Below are 20,045 nucleotides of genomic sequence, written 5' to 3'. Positions count from 1 at the left end.
TTTACTCAAGGCCAGTGGCATGTCATTGGTAAAGGTTGAAAAAAGTAAGGGGCCTAGACAGCTGCCCTGGGGAATTCCTGATTCTATTTGAATTATGTTGGAGAGGCTTCCATTAAAGAACACCCTCGGTGTTCTGTTAGACAGGTATTTCTTTATCCACAATATAGCAAGGAGTATAAAGCCATAACACAAGTTTTCCAGCAGCAGACTATGATTGATAATGTCAAAGGCTGCACATCATCAATTTCTCGAAGCCAATCATCAGTCATTTGTGTAAGTGCCATGCATGTTGAATGTCCTTCCCCATAAACGTACTGAAAGTCTGTTGTCAATTTGTTGACATGAAAATAGCATTGTATCTGGTCAAACACAATTTTTTCCCAAAAGTTTAGTAAAGTTTGGTAACAGGCTGATGAGTCTGCTAACTTAGACCGGTAAAGGGGGTTTTACTATTATTGGGATTACTTTTGCTTCCCTCCAGGCCTGAAGGAACACACTTTCTAGTTGGCTTAGATTGAAGTTATGGCAATTAAGAGTGGCAATATCGTCCGCTATTATCCTCAGTAATTTTCCATCCAAGACAAAATTATTGTTGTCTACCAACAATGACAAGCCACCGGGGTGATGGCTTGTCATTGTTGGTAGACAACAATAATTTTTTCACCTCTTCCACACTTTACAGAATTGAAAATTACAATGCTTGTCTTTCATAATTTGATCAGTTATACTTGGATGTGTAGTGTCAGCATTTGTTGCTGGCGTGTCATGCCTAAATTCGTTAATCTTGCCAATGAAACAATCATTAAACTAATTGGCAATATCAGTGGGTTTTGTGATGAATGAGTCATCTGATTCAATCAATGATGAAGTGGAGTTTGCCTTTTTGCCCAAAATTCCATTTAAGGTGCTTAATCTTTTTACTATCATTCTTTATATAATTGTTTCATAGTGTAGTTCTTTTTATTCAGTTTAGTCACATGATTATTCCATTTTCAGTACGTTTGCCAATCGGTTGTGCAGCCAGAATTTTGCCTCATCCCTCTCAACCATACAGTTTTTCAATTCCTCATCATCCACAGGGATTTAACCGTTTTTAGTCATTTTTGTAATGGGTCCATGCTTATTAGTAACTGGAATAAGCAATTTACTTCCTTTTTCCACATTTTGTTACTTTACAGCCTTATTCTAAAACGGATTTAAAAAAGTCCATTCTACTCACAATACCCCATAATGACACTGTTTTTCCCCTTCAAATGTATATGTAAAAAATACAGATGCCTGATTAACATAAGTATTCATACCCTTTGCTATGAGACTTGAAATTGAGCTCAGCTGCATCCTTTTTCCATTGATCATCCTTGATGTTTCTTCAACTTGATTGGAGTCCACCTGTGGTAAATTAAATTGATGATTTCGAGAGGTGCACACACCTGTCTATATAAGGTCCCACAGTTGACAGTGCATGTTAGAGCAAAAACCAAGCCATGAGGTCGAAGGGAATTGTCCGTTGAGCTCCGAGACGGGATTGTGTTGAAGCACAGATCTGGGGAAGGGTGCCCCAAAGAATTCTGCAGCATTGAAGGTCCCCAAGAATACAATGGCCTCCATCATTCTTAAATGGAAGAAGTTTAGAACCACCAAGACTGTTCCTAGATCTGGCTATCTGAGCAAACGGGGGAGAAGGGCCTTGGTCAGGGAGATGACCAAGAACCCGATGGTCACTCTAACAAAGCTCCGGAGTTCCTCTGTGGAGATAAGAGAACCTTCCAGAAAGACAACCATCTCTGCAGCACTCCACCAATCAGGTGGCGGAGTGCTCAGTAAAAGGAACATGACAGCCCTCTTGGAGTTTGCCAAAAACACCTAAAGGACTCTGACCACGATAAACAAGATTCTCTGGTGTGATGTAACCAAGATTGAACTCTTGGCCTGAATGCCAAGCGTCACATCTGGAGAGAACCTGGCACCATCCCTACGGTGAAGCATGGTGGTGGCAGCATCATGCTGTGTGGATGTTTTCTAGCGGCAGGGACTGAGAGACTAGTCAGGATCGAGGGAATGCTGAACAGAGCAATGTACAGAGAGCCGTGATGAAAACCTGCTCTAGAGCACTCAGGACCTCCGACTGGGGGCGAAGGTTCACCTTCCAACAGGACAGAGCACCTAAGCACAGAGCCAAGACAATGCAGGAATGGCTTCGGGACAAGTTTCTGAATGTCCTTGAGTGGCCCAGCCAGAGCCCGGACTTGAACTCGGTCGAACATCTCTGGAGAGACCTGAAAATTACTCTTGTGTTACTGACTTGTTGCACCCTCGACAACTACTATGATTATTATTATTTGACAATGCTGGTCATTTATGAACATTTGAACATCTAGGCCATGTGCTGTTATAATCTCCACCCGGCACAGCCAGAAGAGGACTGGCCACCCCTCATAGCCTGGTTCCTCTCTAGGTTTCTTCCTAGGTTTTGGCCTTTCTAGGGAGTTTTTCCTAGCCACCGTGCTTCTACACCTGCATTGCCTGCTTTTTGGGGTTTTAGGCTGGGTTTCTGTACAGCACTTTGAGATATCAGCTGATGTAAGAAGAGCTATATAAATACATTTGATTTGATTTGAAAATAGCTGTGCAGCGACGCTCCCCATCCAACCTGACAGAGATTAAGAGGATCTGCAGAGAAGAATGGGAGAAACTCCCCAAATACAGGTGTGCGACGCGTGTAGTGTCATACCCAAGAAGACACAAGGCTGTAATCGCTACCAAAGGTGCTTCAAGAAAGTACTGAGTAAAGGGTATGAATGCTTATGTAAATGTAATATTTCATTTTTATTTGTAATACATTTCTAAACCTGTTTTTGCTTTGTCTTTATGGGGTATTGTGTAGATTGTTGAAAGAAAAAAATAAGAAATAATACATTTTAGAATCGTGCTGTAAAGTGAAGGGGTCTGAATACTTTCCGAATACACTGTAAATGTGTCAAGTGCAGCATCTGGTTGCTCCTCATTACAAACCACAGGCCAACAAATATTCTTTACATCAACAACATAGGAATCACTACAATACTTATTATATAACCTCTTATACACTAGGTCCAGCCTTTGGAACTTTGGTTTTCCTAGATATGGCTACTATATTGTGATCACTACATCTGATGGATTTGGATACTGCTTTAAAGAGAATTTCTGCAGCATTATTAAAGATGTGATCGATACATGGTGATTATTTCATTCTTGTGCTGTTTGTAACTAACCTGGTATGTTGACTAATAACCTGAACCAGGTTGCAGGAATGAGTTACAGTTTGAAGCATTTTCTTGAGTGGGCAGCTTGATGAAAGCCAGCCAATATTTAAATCACCCAGAAAATATACCTCTGTTGATATCATATGCGTTTCACACGTTATCCAGATACTGACTGTTAGCACTTGGTCTATAGCAGCTTCCCACAAGAATGGGCTTTAGGTGAGGCACATGAACCTGTAGCCATATTACTTCAACAGTATTTAACATGAGATCCTCTCTAAGCTTTACAGGAATGTTGTTCTGAATATAAACGACAATACCTCTACCAATACCTCTATTTGAGTTTCTTCTAAGTAGCCACCCTTTGCCTTGATGACAGCTTTGCACACTCTTGGCATTCTCTCAGCCAGCTTCTTGAGATAGTCACCTGGAATGCATTTCAATTAACGTGTGCCTTATTCAAAGTTAATTTGTGGAATTTCTTTCCTCAATGCGTTTGAGGCAATCAATTTTGTTATGCCAAGGTAGGGGTGGTATACAGAACATTAGCCCTATTTGGTAGACACAGAGTAGGTGAACGGATGATCTCTGCATGTGTGGTAACCACATGGAGGAGGTGTGGGGGTGCTTTGCATGGTTACCACAGCATTCTGCAGCGATACGCCATCCCATCTGGTTTGGGCTTAGTACCAACTATCATTTGTTTTTCAACAGTACAATGACCCAACACACCTTCAGGCTGTGTAAGGGCTATTTGACCAACGACAGTGATGGAATGCTGCGTCAGATTAGTAGGCCTCCACAATCACCCGACCTCAACCCAATTGAGATGGTTTGGGATGGGTTGGACTGCGGCGTGAAGGAAAAGCAGCCAACAAGTGCTCAGCAAATGTGGAAGTCCTTCAAGACTGTTGGAAAAGCATTCCAGGTGAAGCTGGTTGAGAGTGCCAAGAGTGTGCAAAGCTGTCATCAAGGCAAAGGGTGGCAACTTTGAAGAATCTCAAATGTAAAATATATTTTGATTTGTTTAACACTTATTTTTTTTGGTTACTACATGTGTTATTTCATAGTTTTGATGTCTTCACTATTATTCTACAATGTAGAAAATAGTATAAATAAAGAAAAACCCTTGAATGAGTAGGCGTGTTCAAATGTTTGACTGGCACTGTGTTAGCTATTTTTAGCACTTTTCTGGGATGTTTGAATTGCTTTAAAAATATATAAATATTTTTTTTAACTAGGCTATTTAGTTAACAAATTCTTATTTACAATGATGGCCTAGGAACAATGGGTTAACTGCCTTGTTCAGTGCAGAATGACAGATTTTTACCTTGTCAGCTCTGGGATTTGAGCTTGCAACCTTTCGGTTACTGGCCCACCGCTCTAACCGCTAGGCTATCTGCCGCTTTACTGGAAAGCTTAGCAGAAGTAGATATGCTCATGTTATTTATGTTAGTGCAGGGTGAGCTACTCACAGTGGATGTCCTACTAGGGCACACCGCCTCAGTGCTAACAGTATAACTGTGTTTCATAGGCACATGATTACTGCATACAATAGCTGTAGGATCAGCAGAGAGACATACATTTGGTTACTTACGTTGTCTTCCAACGCACCTGGGATAATGTACATTTGCTGAAGCGTTACGACAACTCAGCGACACAATGGTAGGGATTAACTGAGCTGGGCTTGGGTCATTTGTCTCAACTCAGCCTTATAATCTGTGTAAGGATCCAGTACCCCAGATGATTTGGGTGGATCCCATCCTCCTTAGAAAGCAAGCTTTTCTTCCCAGGAGGTATCAGAGTTGTCCAATAGTCGCGTAGCCAGTTATGGAGGGCTAAAAGTCTGCAGAAAAGTACAAAGCTAGTAATTTAATTATTCTTCAGAATTGCTTCTTAATCAACATTTTGACAGTTTACATTTTCACCAGAATGTCCACATAGACATCTATTTTAATTAGAATAATCATTACCCCTAAATTTTACCTAGAGAAATGTTTTGTGTTGGCTATATTGTTTGATGTAATTTAATACTCTAGGATTTAGGAAATAGCAGTTACAAGTAAAAAAAAATAATAAAATTATACTACTTCCTTAGGCCCAGTGGTGTAAAGTACTTCAGTAAAAATACTTTAAAGTTCTGCTTAAGTAGTTTTTTGGGGGTGTCTGTACTTTCTTTTTCAATTTTTTACTACTTTTGCTTCACTACATTCCTTATTAAGAAAATATTGTACTTTTTACTCCTTACATTTTCCTTGACACCCAAAAGTACTCGTTACATTTTGAATACTTAGCAAGACAGGAAAATAATCCAAATTTATGCGCTTATCAACCGAACATCCCTGGTCATCCCTACTGCCCCTGATCTGGCAGACTCACTAAGCACACATGCTTTGTTTGTAAATGATATCTGTGTTGGAGTGTGCCCCTGGCTTTCTGTAAAAAATAAATGAAAAATAAAGAAACAAAACTAGAAAATGGTGCTGTCTGGTTTGCTTATATAAGGAATTAAAAAAATTATTTATACTTTTACTTTTGGTACTTAAGTATGTTTTAAACCCAATACTTTTACTCAAGTAGAAATTTACTGGATGACTTTTACTTGAGTCATTTTCTATTAAGGTATCTTTACTTTTACTGAAGTATGACAGTTACAGGTACTTTTTCCACCACTGCTTAGATCTACACCAATACAACCTTGTCAGAAAATCCTATGGAGAGGGGGAAATGACAGTAGGAGAGGAAAATAATGTCTGTTTAGGCTGCTTTCTGTGTCCTTGATTGCGTCTGTCCCTCTCTGGGGCACCTCCCCCTGTGGCTCTGGCACACATAGGGGCTGAGTGTCTGGCCCGGCCTGCCTTGTGGAGGAAGTGGCTGTGCTTCTTATCTCTCATTCACTCCTTCCCTCTCCCAGCTCCTCTGCATTCTCAGCTGGCAGACGTCTGCTATCTTAGGGTGGCTAGGAAGTTGTCTGTTTATGCGAGTTTGCTTTTGCTCCTATACAGTGAGTTTGCTCAATGCCTAGAGATGTCCATTCAATTTCAGTAGATTACATTTTTTTTTTTTTAATTAGGCACAAGATGTCTGCCACAACAATTAGTGGTTCCTGAATTACCATTTGGGCATTGACTACATCATAATGTAGCAGTGCATGCTTTAAGAAAATAGTTTTTATATTTTCATTTTTATGTTTAGCTCACATTTAAAAGTATGTATTAAGGAGTCTGTAATGGAATATATGTGTCAACGAATGTAGACATTAATAAAAGCATTTCGGTGTCTTCAATACGCCCCTCCCGTCAGTCATCCAGGGTTTATACACATCATTGGTTGACCCTGTTGTCTTGTGGGAGGTTGGCATGAGAACATGATATGCCCCATCAATTTGCAATGAGTAATAATAAAACCAGACTCATCAATGTTTAAATAAAGTTTTTGATATTTTATTGCAGGAGGCTGGTTCTGGAGGTGAGACCGGAGGACCAGACTCAATGAGTTTCCAGCGAAATGTCAGAGAAGTCAGGGCAGAGCACCAAGGCAAAGGATGGCAAGACCAAGTATGCAACCCTTAGCCTCTTCAACACATACAAGGGCAAGTCTCTGGAGACCCAGAAAACTGCAGGTATGCTAAACACACACTCACTCACATACACACTTCATGTCTGCCTCAACTTGTCCAGGGGCTAGGGGTCGATTTGGGATTGCTATAATAAATTCTGCTTCTAGCTTAATGTCTAAATGTTCTATGCCCTCTCCTCTCCCTCGGTCCAGTTGCTGCCAGACATGGGCTCCAGAGTTTGGGAAAGGTTGCCGTCAGTCGACGCATGCCCCCCCCTGCCAACCTGCCCAGTTTGAAGGCAGAGAATAAGGGCAACGACCCCAACGTTAACATCGTCCCCAAGGACGGCAGCGGCTGGGCCTCCAGACCTGAGGGAGGAGACGAGAGGTGAGATGCCAGGGCTGCCCCTGAATGAAATCTACACACACTATTACCATGCCTGTCCTCAGGTTGTTTCTCAGCCATAATAATAATAATAATAATAAAAAACGACTTCTCTCCATTATCTTTCTCTCTCCTCCTCTTTGTTGTATGTATCAGGCAGTCTGAGACCCCCCCTCCCCAGCCTAAGCCCGCTGCCCCCCAACCCCCAGAGGTCTCGTCCTCTATAGGGGGCAGCAGATCCTGGGCCAACAGCAAGCCAGCACCACAGCTAGAAGGAGGAGCCCCTCGTGTGAGCAGTCAGTTCCACCAGGAGTTCCCCAGTTTGCAGGCGGCTGGGGAGGCGGAGAAAGGGGAGGGGCAGGAGGAGGAGCCTTATGGACCTGGACCCAGCCTCAGACCTCAGAGTATGAACACTCACATAATCACACTCGCACATTCCCCAGTTTCAGTCCTCAGAACATGAGCATTACTCCTTTCTACCTGCTACTCATGGACCAAACTTCCTGACCCAACGGTTGTTACTCTACAACAGAAATGACTCTTGTGTTGTCTCTCATCCAGGGTGGGAAATGAACACCCACCACCTGCCAAATGCGGGTAGATTTTGGCGTTGGCGGGTAAGAATGTCTATTTCACCAGCCACATTGGCGGGTGGTCACATAGAGCATTTGGGAACAGTCTTTATCAATTTAATTGACCCAAAAGGCTACTTTAATTCTTTACATTCCTGGAAATTGGCCTAAATAGTTAGGGCAAAATTGAAATGTTTCTTACAGAAGAAATATGCATAACAATGGTAGCAATTGAAAGGGAACAGTTTGGAGATAATGCGAGAATGATTAGACCAAAGGTGAGGACACAACAGTTTACCTGACACAAGTCTGAATCCCAACATTACACTGTTGATTTGATGTGCATTTTACCTTTTCACCTCATTTGTTGAAAACTAATTCTGAAAATACTCTGGATACATTCAGTAACATAATATTTCCTGGAATATGTGGGGCAAGTGCAACATTAGACAATTAAATTACAAGGGTTTGAGTGAGCATACTAATTGGTATCTGTAGGTGGCCACGCACCTCAAGTGTGCACAGTTCCTAAGTAATTTGAATGCACTTTTGACCCAAATAAGATTCAACTACACTGAGTGTACAAAACACCCATTTTTGTCCTCAGAACAGCCTCAATTCGTCAGCGCATGGACTCTACAAGCTGTCAAAAGCGTTCCACACTTAAATATTTTGTTTTGCCCATTCACCCTCTGTTTGGCACACACACAATCCATGTCTCAATCGTCTCAAGGCTTAAAAATCCTTCTTTAACCTGTCTCCTTCCCTTCATCTACACTGATTTGAAGTGGATTTAACAAGTGGCATCAATTTTGGATCATAGCTTTCACCCTGATTCACCTGGTCAGTTTTTCTTTTTTTTTGCTCTCCTAGCTGTGCCATTGAGGAACTAGCGCGAGCACACTTGTTGTTCTTTTGTTTGGAACACAACCCTGCATTCCCACCATCACACAATTACTGTTTACACAATCCAAGAACAGTCCATTATAAATTGCAATCTGGAGCAGGTGGGCGTCATTTGAAAACCTGTTATTTTGCCAACATGACTAGCTAAATTATAAAATACAGTATTAATGTTAGGCTTTCACAGTGCAATTCAGGGAAATGGATCATTTTGGTGCGCATAGAAAGGAGTCGAGTGTGTTCAGGTGCGTGTGCTGTTGTACATTTCTTTCACAATAGACGAGCACAGGCTCATTTTGTTCAAAACAACCCAGGTTATGACATTTTATTAACTACATCAAGCATAGTGATCATAAGTGTTGACACTGTATATGACATGAGGTTATGATATGGAAATGTGAAGTGCACATTTTGACTCACAGTTGTTTGCTTGTATGACATCTAAGCGGTATTTATAATCCTCAACATGTCACCTTTTTAAAATACATACAGTGCATTCGGAAAGTATTCCGACCCCTTGACTCTCTCCACATTTTGTTACGTTACAGACTTATTCTAAAATTGATGTAATAGTTTTTTTCCCCTCATCAGTCTATGCACAATACCCCATAATGACAAAGCAAAAACAGGTTTTTAGACATTTTTACAAAATTTCTAAAAATAAATAACTGATCACATTTACATAAGTATTCAGAGCCTTTACTCAGTACTTTGTTGAAACACCTTTGGCACCGATTCCAGCCTCGAGTCTTCTTGGGTATGACGCTACAAGCTTGGCACACCTGTATTTGGGCAGTTTCTCCCATTCTTCTCTGCTGATCCTCTCAAGCTTTGGCTGGTTGGATGGGAAGCGTTGCTGCACAGCTATTTTCAGGTCTCTCCAGGGGGTTCAAGTCCGGGCTCTGGCTGGGCCACTCAAGGACATGCCAAGACTTGTACCAAAGCTACTCCTGCATTGTCTTGGCTGTGTGCTTAGGGTTGTTGTCCTGTTGGAAGGTGAACCTTTGCCCCAGTCTGAGCTCCTAACCTGCTCCAGAGCACTTTTCATCAAGGATTTCGCTGTACTTTGCTCTGTTCATCTTTCCCTCAATCCTGACTAGTCTTCCAGTCAATGCCGCTGAAAAGCATCCCCACAGCATGATGTTGCAGCCGCCATGCTTCACCGTAGGGATGGTGCTAGGTTTCCTCCAGATGTGATGCTTGGCATTCAGGCCAAAGAGTTCAGTCTTGGTTTCATCAGACCAGAGAATCTCATGGTCTGAGAGTCCTTTAGGTGCCTTTGGCAAACTTCAGGCGGCCTGTTGTGCCTTTTTCTGAGGAGTGGCTTCCGTCTGGCCACTCTACCATAAAGGCTTGATTAGTGTAGTGCTGCAGAGATGGTTGTCCTTCTGGAAGATTCTCCACAGTGGAACTCTGGAGCAGCTATGTTCTTGATGACTGCATAATTATTTTGGTAACCTTCCCCAGATCTTTGCCTCTATGGACAATTCCTTAGACTTCATGGCTTGGTTTTTGCTCTGACATAGACAGGTGTGCCTTTCCAAATCATGTCCAATCAATTGAATTTACCACAGGTGGACTCCAAGTTGTAGAAACATCTCAAGGATGATCAATGGAAACAGGATGCGCCTGAGCTCAATTCCGAGTATCTTAGCGAAGGGTCTGAATATTTATTTAAGGTATTTCTGGTTTTAATTTGGATAAATTTGCAAACATTTCTAAAAACCTGTTTTCACTTTGTCATTATGCGGTATTGTGTGTGTAGATTGAGGAAAAACATTTATTGAATCAATTTTAGAATAAGGCTGTAACGTAACAAAATGTGGGGAAGTGAATACTTTTCAAATGCACTGTAGTCCTCTTAATTTACAGCATTTCCCTCACTCAAACCATGTTTCCATCCTCAGTTTTTATGCCAGTAAAGTCGCGACAGCTGTGATGGAAACAGGAAGTTGCACAGCTATTTTCAGGTCTTCCCAGAGATGTTTTCTGGTTCAAGTCCGGGCTCTGGCTGGGCCGCTCAAGGACATTGAGACTTGTCCCGAAGCCACTCCTTTGTTGTCTTCGCTGTGTGCTTAGGGTCTTTCTCCTGTTGAGCATGGAACGCGCAAAAAAACTTTAATTCATGAACTTTTAGTTCGTTATTTTTTTTATCATTAAAACACTCAAATACTTTTATTGTTCTCCTAAATGTATTTGTGTTCTAAATTTAGGAGCTCAGTGTCCTTGTTTAAAAAAATATATATATTTAAAAAAATTATTTAAAAAAGTCAGTGTAGAGCCCAAAGCTATAATAATAATTATAATAAGCCATATCACTCAGCATTTTGTGGCAGGCAATTTTTTGATTCTTGATGTTTAGTTGTAGAACTGTTTTTACTATTGTATCTGAATTGTTTATTTTAACATACATGGGTTAACCCACTAGAGCACTGGTTCCCAAACTTTTTATAGTCCCGTACACCTTCAAACATTCAACCTCCAGTTGCGTACCCGCTCTAGCTCCAGGGTCAGCGCAATCTCAAATGTTGTTTTTTGCCATCATTGTAAGTCTGCCACACACACACTATACAATACATTTATTAAACATAAGAATGAGTGAGTTTTTGTCACCACCCGGCTCATGGGAAGTGACAAAGAGCTCTTATAGGACCAGGCCACAAATAATAGTATAATAATAATCAATAATTTTGCTCTTTATTTATTCATCTTACATACGAAACTTTATTTGTTCATCGTTGTGTAACTCAACACAGGTTAATGAGAATGGTGTGCTTGAAAGGATGCACATAACTCTGCAATGTTGTGTTGGAGAGAGTCTGTCTTAACTTCTCTAGGGCCAGTGGGATGATTTCGTCCCACCTACGTAACAGCCAGTGGAATCCCGTGGCGCGTTATTCAAATACCTTAGAAATGCTATTACTTCAATTTCTCAAGCATATGACTATTTTACACCATTTTAAAGACAAGACTCTCGTTAATCTAACCACACTGTCCGATTTCAAAAAGGCTTTACAACGAAAGCAAAACATTAGATTATGTCAGCAGAGTACCCAGCCAGAAATAATCAGACACCCATTTTTCAAGCTAGCATAGAATGTCACATAAACCCAAATCACAGCTAAATGCAGCACTAACCTTTTGATGATCTTCATCAGATGACACTCCTAGGACATTGTTATACAATACATGCATGTTTTGTTCAATCAAGTTTATATTTATATCAAAAACCAGCTTTTTACATTAGCATGTGACGTTCAGAACTAGCAAACTTCCGGTGAATTTACTTTTCGGTGAAAGCACATTTTGCAATATTCTAAGTAGATAGCCCGGCATCACAGGGCTAGCTATTTAGACACCCAGCAAGTTTAGCCCTCACCAAAGTCAGATTTACTATAAGAAAAATGTTATTACCTTTGCTGTTCTTCGTCAGAATGCACTCCCAGGACTTCTACTTCAATAACAAATGTTGGTTTGGTTCAAAATAATCCATAGTTATATCCAAATAGCAGCGTTTTGTTCGTGCGTTCAAGACACTATCCGAAAGGGTAAAGAAGGGTGACGCGCCCGACGCGTTTCGTGACAAAAAAAATCTAAATATTCCATTACCGTACTTCGAAGCATGTCAAACGCTGTTTAAAATCAATTTTTATGCAATTTTTCTCGTAAAAAAAGCGATAATATTCCGACCGGGAAATCATGTTTTAGTACAAAGAGAGAGAAAATAAAAACATGGTGTCGCCCCGTGCACGTGCCTCAGTCTGATGGTCCTCTGATAGACCACTTACCAAAGGCGCTAATGTTTTTCAGCCAGGGGCTGGAATTACATCATTCAGCTTTTTCCCGGGTTCTGAGAGCCTATGGGAGCCGTAGGAAGTGTCACGTTACAGCAAAGATCCTAAGTTTTCAGAGGGCACTTCCTGTACAGAATCTTCTCAGGTTTTTGCCTGCCATATGAGTTCTGTTATACTCACAGACACCATTCAAACAGTTTTAGAAACTTTAGGGTGTTTTCTATCCAAAGCCAATAATTATATGCATATTCTAGTTTCTGGGCAGTAGTAATAACCAGATTAAATCGGGTACGTTTTTTATCCGGCCGTGTAAATACTGCCCCCTAGCCCTAACAGGTTAAATCATTTTCTACACAGTCTGTGCCTATTTAGTTTTCATGCTAATGAGGGCCGAGAATCCACTCTCACACAGGTACGTGGTTGCAAAGGGCATCTGTGTCTTAACAGTGCGTTTTGCCAAGACAGGATACTCTGAGCGCAGCCCAATTCAGAAATCTGGCAGTGGCTTCTGATTATATTCCATTTTCACAGAACCGCTTGTTGCAATTTCGATGAGGCTTTCTTGTTCAGATGTCAGTAAGTGGACTGGAGGAAGGGCATGAAAGGGATAACGAAACCAAGTTGATAACCAGTGCACTTTTGTATGTTGTGAAAAGCGTTACATGGTCGCTGTCCATATCATTGCATAATGCAGAAAATACACGAGTTCAGGGGCCTTGCTTTAAGAAAGTTAACCATTTTCACTGTAGTATCCAAAATGTCTTTTAAGCCGTCAGGCATTCCCTTGGCCGCAAGAGCCTCTCGGTGGATGCTGCAGTGTACCCAAGTGGAGTCGGGAGCAACTGCTTGGAAGCGCCTTACCACTCCACTATGTCTCCCTCTCATGGCTTTTGCGCCATCAGTACAGAAACCAACACATCTTGACCAGTCCATTTGATGTCACAAAGCTGTCCAGTACTTTAAAAATATCCTCTCCTGTTGTCCTAGTTTCCAGTGGTTTGCAGAAGAGGATGTCTTCCTTAATTGACCCCCCATAAATGTAACGGACATATACCTGGAGCTGTGCCAGGCCCGCCACGTTTGTTGACTCATCCAGCTGTAACGCATAGAATTCACTTGCTTGTATGCAAAGCAGTAATTGTTTCAAAAATCTCCTGACATGTCACTGATGTGTCATGAAACAGTGTTGTTTGATGAAGGCATTGTCTGTGTAGTGTTTTTGGTCTTTTCCCTAGCATTGTCCCTGCCATATTCGCGGCAGCAGGAAGAATTTATTCCTCCACAATAGTATGGGGCTTGCCTAGCCACTCGGTAGCTCACCATATAAGACACTTCTAGCCCCTTCTTATTAAAGGTATCTGTTGCTTTTATACACATCTTACTACTCGAAACTCGTCTTAGTTCTCGCTCAAAAAACTCCTGTGGCTTATTTTTCAAATTGGCATGTTTTTGTTTCTAAATGTCTGCGCAAGAATGAAGGTTTCATCAAGTTGTGAGAGAGTACTTTTGCACATATAACACACTGTGGCTGAGGAAAGGCACTACCAATATAAGTGAACCCCAAATCAATGTAGTTATCATATTTGCGCCTCTTCGATGGTCCAACGTCCCTGTCTGTTCAGTGTTTTCCCAGGTAAGGGGGCAGTAGCTCTTCGGCTACATCAGATTCACAGCTGTCAGTGTCCATGCTAGCTGGGCTAACAACAAATGTAGAATTTCTGATGCTAGCATTGGAAGCTAGAGGTCGACCGATTATGATTTTTCTGCGCCGTTACCGATTATTGGAGGACCAAAAAAAGCCGATACGGATTAATCGGCCGTTTTTAAAAAAAATTCATTTATTTGTAATAATGACAATTACAACAATACTGAATGAACACTTATTTTAACTTAATATAATACATCAATCAAATCAATTTAGCCTCAAATAAATAATGAAACATGTTCAATTTGGTTTAAATAATGCAAAAACAAAGTGTTGGAGAAGAAAGTAAAAGTGCAATATGTGCCATGTAAAAAAGCTAACGTTTAAGTTCCTTGCTCAGAACATGAGAACATATGAAAGCTGGTAGTTCCTTTTAACATGAGTCTTCTCTATTCCCAGGTAAGAAGTTTTAGGTTGAGGTTATTATAGGACTATTTCTCTATACCATTTGTATTTCATATACCTTTGACTATTGGATGTTCTTATAGGCACTTTAGTATTGCCAGTGTAACAGTATAGCTTCCGTCCCTCTCCTCGCCCCTACCTGGGCTCGAACCAGGAACACATTGACAACAGCCACCCTCGAAGCATTGTTACCCATCGCTCCACAAAAGCCGCGGCCCTTGCAGAGCAAGGGGAACAACTACTCCAAGTCTCAAAGCGAGTGATGTTTGAAACGCTATTAGCACGCACCCCGCTAATTAGCGAGCCATTTCACATTGGTTACACCAGCCTAATCTCGGGAGTTGATAGGCTTGAAGTCATAAACAGCTCAATGCTTGAAGAGCTGCTGACAAACGCACAAAATTGCTGTTTGAATAAATGCTTACGAGCCTGCTGCTGCCTACCATCGCTCAGTCAGACTGCTCTATCAAATCATAGACTTAATTATAACATAATAACACACAAATATGAGCCTTTGGTCATTAATATGGTCGAATCCAGAAACTATCATTTCGAAAACAAAACGTTTATTCTTTCAGTGAAATACGGAACCGTTCTGTATTTTATCTACGGGTGGCAAAATGCGTTAAAATCAATGAGATTATTCTCCAAAGTATTTTAAAGTCCTGATAATATGCAACGCAGGACATGTTAGATAAACTAGTAATAACTACACATGGTTGATGATAACTAGTGATTATGTTAAGATTGGCCGTTTTTTATAAGACAAGTTTAATGCTAGCTAGCAACTTACGCGAGGGCAGCAAGAAGCCAAGGTAACAGGTTGTCAGCCTGCCACGCAGGCTCCTCGTGGAGTGCAAAGTAAGGCAGGTGGTTAGATCGTTGGACTATTAACCGGAAGGTTGCAAAAACGAATCCCACGAACTGACAAGGTAAAAATCTGTCATTCTGCCCCTGAACAAGGCAGTTAACCCACCGTTCCTAGGCTGTCATTGAAAATAAGAATGTGTTCTTAACTGACTTGCCTAGTTAAATAAAGGTGTAAAGAAAATAAATAATAATAATCGGCCAAATCGGTGTCCAAAAATACCGATTTCCGATTGTTATGAAAACTTGAAATCGGCCCTAATTAATCGGCCATTCCGATTAATCGGTCGACCTCTCGTGGAAGCAGAACAACCTGTGTCGTGGACAGGTGCAGGTGTAGTACTGCTGGTAGTAGCAGTACTACCAGTAGAGCTGGTATGTGTCTCTATGGACTCGGGCCTTTTTTAACCATTTATCAATTTTAGAGCAAACGGAATGAGCAGCAGCTACGTTTGGCTACATACGGACCGTTAGTGGAATTCCCGCGAGAGAGTAACGGTTAATGTGATTGGATGTTAATTATTTGACTAGGCTACCTGTATTTGACTTTGTTATTTCGCTGAACACTAGATGGATTTTATTTTGAAACGAGGCTACTCAGATGAGAAAAAAACCTCACCCAAATGTATAGCCCCGCTGGAAAATATAAATGGACTGTTTGAAAATGTGAAGAAACTTTTAAAATTTTTTCTAGTGGTTTTTATTTTATTTTTTAAGTGTGAATCACGTTTTTATTTGGCGTACCCCCGTTTGGGAGTATCTGCCCTAGAGTAATCCCCATAGAAATCTGTCAGTTTAAGAAATTTTTTTTTGCATTGGATGAGTCTCAATCCATCACATCCGCTGATGTCGCACTTCCGTATCTGCGTTGAAAGGTGACAGAGCTAGAGCGTTGTTTGTCAGACCATGAGACATCTCTTCTCACAGAATCAGCTGTAGCATCCAAACGATTTGGCCTACAAACTATTATGACCCCTCTTTTGAAAGGTGAGACTTCGCTCTAGGAGGCCACAGGCCTTGCGACTATCTTTTTGTTCCATGTAGTGAATCTGATATTCAATGCGTTTGAATGGGCTAATAGCAGTAAGGCCAAATGAAATGTTTCATCTAACGTTTCCTGATCTTTCTTATACCTCTCAGGTTGTCTACACTTGACATGTACATGCGACTTTCTGCTATAAAAAATACAAAGATCAAATTGAAAAGATGAGTCTATACGCACAAAAGTCGCTTTGCTGTCTTTTTGTGTTCAGATCTGGCTGACCACTTCAGGAGGTGTTCAGGGATGCATTGTGCAGATTTCTCCTCAGTCTGGATCAATCAGGCTACGTCATCAGCACTCCTTCCAACAGTTTCCAGCAAACTTGTGTTTTGGGACCGAAGGGCACCTTTTTCATTATAACGTTGGAGGAAATACGTTCCTAGCGTGTTAGGAACGTGTTTGCTGGCCTCATAAATGCTAGCCAGCTAGCTAATATACAAAATAATAATTGGGGTTTGGCTAGAGTTATGCTAACCCATTTGCAATCCCTTTAGCGTTGCTTGCTAGCTACAGAGATTAGCTGGCTAGTTAGCTACTGCCATCAGTTGTGTTTATCATATTTAGCCTATTCCACCATTTGTAGAATACCTACTGGCATTTGAATATAGCGTGGGAATAGGGAATCCGGACACACTGTAGACACATTTAAATGTAGATGCATGACGCGTTTTGAAATTCCATGATCAGAACTCTATGATCAAAATACTAAAGCTGCATGAACTGTCAATTCTAGACACAGTCTCAGATATAGGACAGACACTTCAGAATGTTTTTGGGGGGGAACTATCTGTTGTTCCATTGTAGTGAATCTGTTATTCAATGCGTTTTGAATGGGCTAATAGCATTAAGGCCTTTTTCATTTTTTGCAAAGCGTAAAAATAAAAACAATTATACTTCAAGGTCTTAAAATTCAAAATCAAATCGGTAAATGAGCCTTGGTATAACCTTCTTAAAACAATTCCATATAGCTTAGTAGAACCCTACCCTGGCTTAGACAGGGCTTTGACTGTTATGGGTTAAAAGACTTGGGTCACAAACACTTTATTGAATTGAGCTATATACCACATTACTTCTTACTAGTAATACATTTCTTGTTTTAGTAACATTCTAAAGCATAAACAAAAATAAATATTACAAAGCGTCTTAATCCGTCGATTTTGTGTTTTTTGTTGTTGTGTGTAATTATGGCGAGAAATATTTAATATTTTGCCTGGTAAAAAATCAGAGGGGTTGGCGGAACTAAAGTTAATTTTCCACCGTGCTCTCCTCTCCTAGATGTTGGTAGTTGGCGAGAGGGCGGGGGCAGGAATCTGACCACAGGAGCCAGCCCTTCTGAGATGGACAGCCGTGGGCCAGAGGAGGGAGGGTCGGCTTTCAGCACCCCTTCACCCCCTGGGGAGGCGGAGGAGGGGGGCAGGGTGCCCCCTAATGAGAAGGGAGAAGCCAGGGAGAGGCTGCCCCTGTCTGTCCAGCCTGCACCCCTCTCTTCCCAGCCCCAGCTACAATCCTCCTCCTCCTCTGTGCCTGCCCAGCCTAAACTCAACGGGGGCCAGCAGGCCTCTGCCGGGGTGCCTCCCCAGTTCCACCCCCAGTTCAGGGGCATGATGCCACCCTATGTAAGTGATGGACTGAATGGTGTATTGATTTCTAGGGTTATTGATTTTACTTGGGGTATAAAAAGACATGGAATTACTTACATGATATGGGATGTTTTCTTGACAATAGTTGCTAGTTTGCCAGAAATTTCAATGACTTTGGAGAGTAGGATTCTCCTGGTAATGGCAATGTGTTCCTGTTCTAGATGTTCCACGCGTACCCCAGAATGCCCTTTGCTCCAGTGCCAGGGAACATAAGATACCCTATTCCACAGGATGGAGCCAGGTGAGTACACACACACCCTGCTACATCCCTACACACTCATCATTATTACCACATCACTTTGAGTTCATAGACCTCTCTTCATCCAGTCCCCAGTGGACTGACGCTCCTGTGTGTGTTGTGTCCCCAGGAGGGTCCGTCCCCAGCAGGGGCCCCCCCAGGCCTGGCTCAAGGATCCAGACAGACCCTCCATCATTAGCGCCACAGAGCTCAAAGAGCTTGACAACCTGGACACTGAAGCTGACGAGGGCTGGGCTGGTAATACTCATCTGTATTTATACATAACCATTTTTTACATGACATTTTATTAGCATTTCATTTAAACGCCATGTAATGGTAACCCTCATCTCTCCCTGTCTGTTATCCAGGAGCGCAGATGGAGGTAGACTACACAGAGAAACTCAACTTCAGTGACGATGAGGAGAACCAAGCCGCCAAGGAGAAAGGAGAAAACTGGTGAGTCTCACTGAGGAAGGTGCTTCCTTTTCTGCCTCACTATCTGGATGTGACCGACTGGGTTTGTCCTGGGTTATCTGTACTCCTTGAGACTGTTAGCCCGCTGAGCTTAAGCCTAGGCATTACCATGTAGCGCTAACAAACGACTAACCATCATGCTCGCCCTCTCAGGGAGTGGATCGGTAAAGTGGAGCGGATGAGGCCGCCGCGCCCCTCAGACGGCCAGGAGGGCAGCAAAGGCTCATGGGTAGATGTAAGGGACCCCAGGGCGCCCTCCCCAGGCAGTATGGGGCAGTACAAGACCGGCCCACCACAGGACTACCAGGTGAGGCTGAGTATCTTTGGCTTGATGAGGGAGTCCTGGACTGATGCGCCATCAAGAGCTTTACTATACGAGTTTCTTTTGGATGTTAGAGAACTTATGTCATATCTCTTTCCGTCTCTCCAGGGTCAGCCAGGTGGGCGCTCGGTAGGCAGCGGCGCCCCTCGCGTGGCCAAACCCCCCACCGTAGCTCCCTCTGGCGAGGAGGAGTCAGAGGCCTGGCGCCAGCAACGCAAGAAGCAGGACCTGTCGGAAGCAGTAGAAAGAGCCAGGCGGAGGAGAGAAGAGGAGGAGAAGAGGATGGAAGAGCAGAGACTTGCCGCCTGCGCAGAGAAACTTAAGCGCCTTAACGAGAAACTCCGCCCAGCAACAGAAGCCACGTCCGTCCCTGCCGCAGAGACAACCAATGAAGATATGGGAGCTGTGTGTGAAGACACACCCCCTTTGTCTGTTCCTCCCCCCATCTCCACCCCTACACCTTCTCAGGCTGGCCCTCTCCCACAGCCCCTGACCATACCAGCCCCTCTCCAAGACAGAGAGAGGATGGACAGAGAGAGGATGGACAGAGAGAGGATGGACAGAGAGAGGATGGACAGAGAGAGGATGGACAGAGAGAATGAGAGGATGGAAAGAGAGATGGAGAGAGTAGAGCCTATTGCGGAGGAGAGTCAGTTTGTGCCTCGCCAGCCCAGCCCTCCAGTTCAAAGACCAGAGTCCATACCCTCAGAGCCTCAGCTCGGAGAGGGCCCCCTAGGTGAGGTGGGCCCCCTGAGCGAGGTAAGCCCCCTGGTGGATGAGAGCCAGACTGAGAGACTGATTCCCATGCCTATCCGAGACTACTTCAGCACCGATGAGAGTAGAGGTGAGCCCCCTGGCAGAGCCCTGTGTTTGCACCAACATAAATGAACCAGTTGCT

The 20,045-nt window shown here is 42.5% G+C and overlaps 1 protein-coding gene across 1 annotated transcript in view; it reads left to right on the top strand.

Annotated features, from left to right (window-relative positions):
* prrc2c (proline-rich coiled-coil 2C) overlaps positions 1 to 20,045 on the top strand; it is a 62,032-nt gene that overhangs the window by 8,673 nt on the left and 33,314 nt on the right. Inside the window, 9 exon segments of the mRNA XM_014169335.2 lie at positions 6,695 to 6,864; positions 7,014 to 7,188; positions 7,342 to 7,589; positions 17,749 to 18,089; positions 18,275 to 18,354; positions 18,482 to 18,609; positions 18,720 to 18,807; positions 18,979 to 19,132; positions 19,256 to 19,991. Of these exon segments, the coding sequence (XP_014024810.2) occupies positions 6,750 to 6,864; positions 7,014 to 7,188; positions 7,342 to 7,589; positions 17,749 to 18,089; positions 18,275 to 18,354; positions 18,482 to 18,609; positions 18,720 to 18,807; positions 18,979 to 19,132; positions 19,256 to 19,991 (2,065 nt within the window). The 5' untranslated portion in view covers positions 6,695 to 6,749.

Source organism: Salmo salar, chromosome ssa23, assembly GCF_905237065.1.
Source record: "Salmo salar chromosome ssa23, Ssal_v3.1, whole genome shotgun sequence".
Taxonomy (NCBI): domain Eukaryota; kingdom Metazoa; phylum Chordata; class Actinopteri; order Salmoniformes; family Salmonidae; genus Salmo; species Salmo salar.
This window is presented reverse-complemented; position numbering and strand designations above follow the sequence as displayed.